The 7,086-nt window shown below is 34.1% G+C and overlaps 1 protein-coding gene across 1 annotated transcript in view; it reads left to right on the forward strand.

The window, feature by feature from the left end:
• Positions 1-1,046, forward strand: part of LIPI (lipase I) — a 32,839-nt gene extending 31,793 nt beyond the window's left edge. Inside the window, exon 10 of the mRNA XM_084801651.1 lies at positions 689-1,046. Coding sequence (XP_084657777.1) covers positions 689-776 — 88 coding nt within the window. The 3' untranslated portion in view covers positions 777-1,046. The remainder of the gene's footprint in view (positions 1-688) is intronic.
• The last annotated feature ends 6,040 nt before the right edge of the window (positions 1,047-7,086 follow it).

Consider the following 7,086-nt stretch of genomic DNA (forward strand, 5'->3'; position numbering starts at 1 on the left):
TCTGTTTTGACTTAGCTACCATTGATGTTAAAAAAAAGAAGAAGAAGTTTATTTCTACCATGTGTTAACTATTCCCTTACAAACCTTTGTTGTTTAAGTTGACTGCTTGTTTTGTTTGTTTGTTTGTTTGTTTTTGTTTTTGTCTGCTAGTTTCTTCTACAAATAACAGGAAAATAAGCAACTGTACAAGATTCTTAATTAACTACTGTCATTTGATCTATTAGTCATCTCAAATACTGTATACACAGTCTCACTAAAATGTACAATGTTAAATGGTGCTATTTCCATTTTAACAAATGGTAAAGTAGGGTTCAATTATCTGTCACTCTCTCTCTCTCCTTGATAGTAGTTATAACAGAAGGAGTATTGTGGCTACTTTAAAGTTGAATCCAGGAAGGAACTAATTTCAATAGAACCATTTATCGTATAAAAATGTGAATATCCTATTAGTAACAGATAGAGGAATGGAAACAAAAATTATTTCCTTTCCTATAAACATCATCTACATGTTATCTCTACAAAACTGAGACAAGTGGATTCAGTTCTATGGGATTGTTCCAATGCTCTATTTTAGGAAAACTAGCTATTTTTTTTTTTAAAGATTAGAGTATTCTTACATTTACACTAAAAGAAAATAACACTTGCTACTTTCGTAATAGCTGTTTTTCTCTTTTCTTCTCTCTTGAAGACCACCATTTTGTAAGTATGATTTTGTGCTTAAAGAAAGAGCAAGGATAGAACTTCAACCAGATGTGTGTAAGGCACAAAAGGTGTGAACGCCTTCTTCCATCCAGCTGAAAATTATGGACTAAAGAATTTGTCAACGGCAGCAATGTACCCAGACATTGTTTTCAAATGCATTTTTCAGACTGTAATTCAGGTATTTCAATTCTAATACATTTTGAAGAATCAAAAAATTAGAAAACAAAACATGAATATGATGAAAAGCATTCTGAATTATTCTAAAGCTGTTTGTTTCTCCTTATCTGCTTCCTAAATAAATTTTAACGTTGAATGTTTGCATTTGTTACTTAGCCTAATATGAAGTGAATATGTAAAAACAAAACAAAACAAAGAACCAAGACAGTTTCTAAAGGGAGTTTAGTGCCTTGTAGTAGAGCAAAATCTGTGTCACTATGCATCTGTATTGTTGTGGAACAAGAAATGATTTTTAAATTTTAAAATGTGTTGTTTAGTGGAATAAGTTGGGTTAATTTCAACCTTGTGAATATGAACTATTTGTTATATACTACAAATAAGGATATTGTGCTACTGTAGTAAGTAAATTAGTAATTTATGGACCTATGATGCTTAAAGAGAAATCATAAATCCAAGACTTGATGATAGGATTTTGGAGTAGATTAATTTAGTTTGTTTCTCAGTCCTCTAAGAAATGTTTGTGAAATTTACTCAACAAACCTAGGAATACTGTCCATTCACCAGTATGATAAATGTAAACATTATTATAGCTAACAGTTACATGTATCATTGTGTTGTCAGAAGATATTAACTATCTAAACTTATAAAGCTTCATGAAACTAGTCTTGATGCATAACTGATAAAGAGTCTACAGCATAAAATGCTGAACACTTGATGTATAACTCAATTTAAATTGAGATGTCTGGATACATGTCAATCGTCTTGTTGATGTATTTCATCAACCTATGAGAGGAGTTAGATTAATTGATACTATCATTTGAAATACAATCTAAATTTTCTTGCCATTCACCAACTTAGCTATTTAATCAAGGCCACTTCTGTGCCACTTCTTAATTGTCCCTCCATACCTCTTTAGCTTGTCTTATATGTTTCTGAAGCAAAACATCAAGTACAGTCAATACCTAGTGCTCTTCGTTTGCTTTTTGTTCTTAGTGTTTTAGTGCTTGTAGATGACTGTCATCTTGCTATGTATTCATAGTTTCTCGCATGTTTGTGAACACTTACTGCCTCTTTCTTTTTCCTAATGTCTGTGTAGTACAGTCTAAATTTACCTGAAGACCCACCCCAAGTGTCTTGTTTTAACATAAAAACCTCTCTAAATGAAATTGTATGTAATTAAATTAATTGTAAAATTAAAACTTTCTATGCATGTGTATGTTTTCTTATGTATGTTGGGTCATGTATCCTTGTCAGTATACACACACAGTATACACACAGAGACTGTGTGTGCTGAAGACAACTCAAGAGTAAGTTCTCTTACATACCTCTTTGGAAATAGGAATTCTCATTGGTTTGGATCTCAACAGTTAGTCTAAGCAGTAATCGCCTTTTCTTTGCCTCCCTGGAACTGAAATTATTAGCATGCAACACCATGTCTGGAATTTTGTTAGAAGGATAAGTAATTAGGTTAGTTACAGGTATGCATGCATGTCTATGAGGGAGTATGTACAGATGAATGTAGTTGCCTGTAAAGAAGAGAGTGTCCTGGTAGAGTAAGAAAAAAAGAGATTGTCCCTGTAGAGTAAAAGAAAAGGGTGTCAGATCACCAAGACTGGAGTTACAGGTGGTTTTGTGCCTCGCAGACATGAAACTGGGAATTGAAGTCAGTTCTTCACAGAAACAGTAACTACTCTTAACTGCTGAAACATCTCATTGTCTGTCATTTTTACCAGGGTTTGGGGAAATGGACTAAGAAAAAGGCATTCACTTTCTTCACAGGGCCATATCCTCAGCCATTGACTAATTTTATAGCCAAAATTATTTATCTAACTGAATATATTATTACATATAATATTCATGTGACTTTGGGAAGTTTTTGCATATATATTAAAATTATCAATAATTTAGGAAGGGCTGAGATTCCAATAAGCTTTTTCAATACTGACCCTCAAGTACCTATTTTCCTTTTATTTCACTACAAATTTTATAGAGTCTACAACCTCCCAGTGTCATTACCAGCAGGGACCAGCAACATACAATTTTTCATCCAGCTGATATTTAAGATGAAATTATAGCACTATTAAATCAATCCATGCATGAAAATCTATTTTTTAAACACCTCACACACTTTTACAAATTCTCTATATGTATGCACTTTTAATATTCTCAGTGAATGGGTTAAAAAATCAAAGGAATAAAAGTTCAGTAATGAACAATATTGGAAACACTTCTTTGGGTGTAATTTGATTGTTATATAATGAGCAATTAGTGAGAATCATGTAAATCTGTGAATGAGTAAGTGGATGAGTGGATGAATGAGAAGTCAAATGCTCTGCAGAAGCATAGATCAATAGGGGGAGCTTGGCTCCCTGAAAGTGTGATATGGTTGGTGAATACTGAGCCAACTGACACAGAATTTGCTGACTGTGACCATCTTGTCAGGCTCACAGAAACACATGCTGTTCCTCTGGAGTGTGTTTTTAGAATTTTCAGATGAAGACATTGCTAAACAATACTAAATAACCCTAAGACAAATAAATTTAGCTTGTTTTCTCAGGTGGCAAAAACAACAGTGAAGGGAAACACTGGGGGGAGTAGTTTTGAGATGTGGGACTTTAAAACACGAGGAGCCTTTTCCTTAATATTTTATTGTCTTGTAAATATAGCATACTTGGAAAAATGAGAAAAAAAAACTCTAAAAGGTGAACAGCTGGTAATACAGATGGTGTTGATGAATTAAATTTGGATTTCTCTACCACGGCTTACATTTCTGGAATGCTGGGCTCTTGGCTCAGAGTAGAGATTTGTCTCATAGGGACATGAAAGATTGTTTCTGCATGCAGCCTAAAAATGCTTTAAATGAACACAAGATTAGAGCAAGTGTTTGAGGATTAAATTCAAAGCTGCCATTCACCCAGACTCCTTGCCCTGCACTGCCTTCTCATCACAGGTTTCTCCCCCTGATCCTTAGCAACAGCAACCAGCTCTTAGCTCAGATTCACCCACTTTTCCACTTGCTGTTCCCACAGTTAGTTTATTTGTGCCAAGCACATTCCTACCTTTGCTTTTGTCTCCATTGTTAACCAGAAATGCTATCTCATGCTTGAGTGATAGCATGGCTCTTCTGAATCCCTGCACACTTGTCTTCCATCAAGAGAATGCGATTGAAAAATGCATATATCAGTGGAGTGTGGGGTCTGACTTTCACATGAACTCTGGTGTCCCATATTTGACCACGTCCCCTGGAAGAGGAGGCCTGGTGGCACTCAGAGGAAGGATAGCAGGCTACCAAGAAGAGACTTGATACCCTATGAGCATATACACGGGGAGGAGTCACAGTCATAGGGGAGGAGAGTAAGATGAAAATGGGAGGGAGGGAGGAATGGGAGGATACAAGGGATGGGATAAAAATTGAGATGTAATATGAATAAATTAATAAAATATATTAAAAAAGAAAATGTATATATCTTTATTTCAGAGTCTCAATGAATGCATGGATTATTCTGATTCTTCAGTGGCCTTTGCTGAATTAAATAAATGAAGAAGTAACATTTTCAAGTTTCTTTCTTTTAAGTGGAGAAAGCGTAGGCAGCAGTTTTTATCAGACTGTCTGTAACAAAATGTTACAGGTAGGTTTGCTTAAAGATCAGAGGCTTCATAGAGATAAGTTGCAACTCCTTCTGTTTTAATAACCCTAATACAAGACTGCAGTAGGATAAGATTTTAACCAAGATGAGTGGAATATTTAATAGTCAATTAGAAATGAGTTTAAAAACAATCTCCTAACTATATCAGTATTAAAAGAATCATTGACATCTGAACAGATAAAACAGTGATCATTTTATGCCTTTCATTAATAACATTTTATGAAAATTAAACATTGGCTGGCAAGCAAACCATGTCCACGGTAATACAGATGCTAATATAACTACACTTTTCCAGACTAATGTGTCACTAATTTCAAGAGTGTTTTGTCACAGAGATTTAAAAATGCATACATGTTATTTTACTTCAAACTTATTTCCCATAACTTTCATCAAACCTAGCAATTGATATTTGTTAGTTTAAATATATATATTCAGTTTTCATATGCAGTAGAGAAAAGTTATCAGGGTTATGAAGGTGTAATGTACAGGTGCTATATTCACCTTAACATCCGTTTTGATTGAACAAGTCAAGAATATCCACAGAAGATAGGTTTCAAAGATATTTTATAACATAGAAAGTTAATCATAGCATTCCAAACTCTAAACAGAAATGCACATAATCAAAGATGACTCTACTTATATATTTTACATCATAAATAACAATATGACAGATGTAAAGTTTTTTTTCCAAATCTGTAGATTGCCTTTTCACTACAAATATGGTATCCACTCCTGTGCAGAAGGTTTTCTGTGTCATGAGGTCCTATTTACCTGTTGTTGCTCCTAATGATAGTCCTATAAGGATCCCGTTCAAAAAGTTATTTCTTGTTCCATTGAATTAAAGTGTATTCTCCACATTTTTCTCTAACCAATTCATGACATCAGATCTTAGGTTGATTCCCTTAATGTTGTTGTGGGGTGAGTTTTGTGCAGGGTGAGAGATAAGGGTCTACTTTGTTTCTTCCTCAGGTAGCTATCCAGTTTAACCAGCACCATTTGCAGAAGAGTCTATCTTTTATCTGGTGTGTATTTCTGAATTCCCTGTTAGGAAATAGGTGGCTTGAAAAACATGGCTATTATGTAAGTCCTCAATACTATTCCATTGATAACTGTGTTTATTTTTATGAGATTATCATGCTGATATTGTTACTTTAGCCCCTTATTTTAAATATTAATTAAGAATTATATTGGATTGTTGGTGGAGATAGCATTAAATATGTAGGTTGATTTTTGGTAGGATGGTAGGTTATTTTCTGCATATAAATCCTTCTGATCCATGCACCTTGGAGGTCTTTCTATTGCTAAAATTCTATTTCTATCTTCAGTACAAAACTCTCACCTCCTTCATTAGGTTTATTCAAAATCTTGCTTTGGAGTCTTTTGTGAGCAGTCACAAAAGTCATAGTCAGTTTCTAATTATGTTGTCATCCTTAGCCACCAAATAAGTACAAATTCAAATTACATTGAGATTATATTTCCCCCAGTTGTATTAGTCAAAGTAAAAAAAGAAAGAAAGAAAGAAAGAGAGAGAGAGAGAGAGAGACCACTAATGCCAGCATGAATTCAGAGAAAGAGAAACATTTATTCACTTTTAGTGGGCATGCAAACTGAGCAGCAACTATGGAAATCAGCATGGAGGTTCTTAAGAAATCTATAAGTAGGTATACCATATGAACAAATATATCACTCTTAGTCATATTCCCAAAGGATTGAATATACTATAGAAATATTTGCTCATTAAGGTTCATTGCTGTTTTTCTTAGAATAGCCAGAAAATATAAACAACCAGAATGTCTGTCAACTGATGAACAGACAATGAAACTGACACATACCCACAGTAAAATATTATTTAGCTGTAAATAAAAATGAAATTATGAAATGCATAGGTAAATAGATGGATCATAAATTAATCATTTTAAGTGAGGTATCCTAGACCTAAAAAATAAGGCAAAGACCAATATTACATATTCACTCTTATATTTGGATGCTGGATTTGAAACTTAACCAGTGAGTATCTATAGGGGTGGATTTCAAGGGAATTCGGATACAATATGTTTGGTTTGAAGGGGGAAAGAGGAATTACAGTCTAGGAAGAGTTAAATGGGTAGAGGATGGAAGATCAGGGTAGAGAAGGGATGTGTGGATGGATAATTAGCAATAGTGACCTTTGAAACTTTTATTTGAAAGTCTACTACTGTTGAAAGTTTCTTAAATATTACATATACATATACATACAAAAAGAGAAATTACATTGAGTTATTCTATAATAGGAAAAACTGGCTCTCTGAAATACCACAGTCTGATAAGTAAAAACCTTAGTGCCAGGTACAGATTTAAAGTTGTTGGTCAGTAGGGTCTCATAGACACATAGACACTATGGGCTATTGTCTTGGTTATATTCTAGAAATTGACCGTAAGATCCTATAGCTGAAGAAGCCAAATTCTTGAGTGATAGGACATGGACAAATCAGGCTGGCACTGATATGGAACGTCATCCCTAGAGGCTAGCTTTCTTAGTACTAGAAAGTTCTGTTTAAGTGACAGAGGAAGAACAGTTCTC

The sequence above is a fragment of the Acomys minous genome (genome assembly GCF_964271855.1).
Source record: "Acomys minous genome assembly, chromosome: 11".
NCBI classification, from domain to species: Eukaryota; Metazoa; Chordata; class Mammalia; order Rodentia; family Muridae; genus Acomys; species Acomys minous.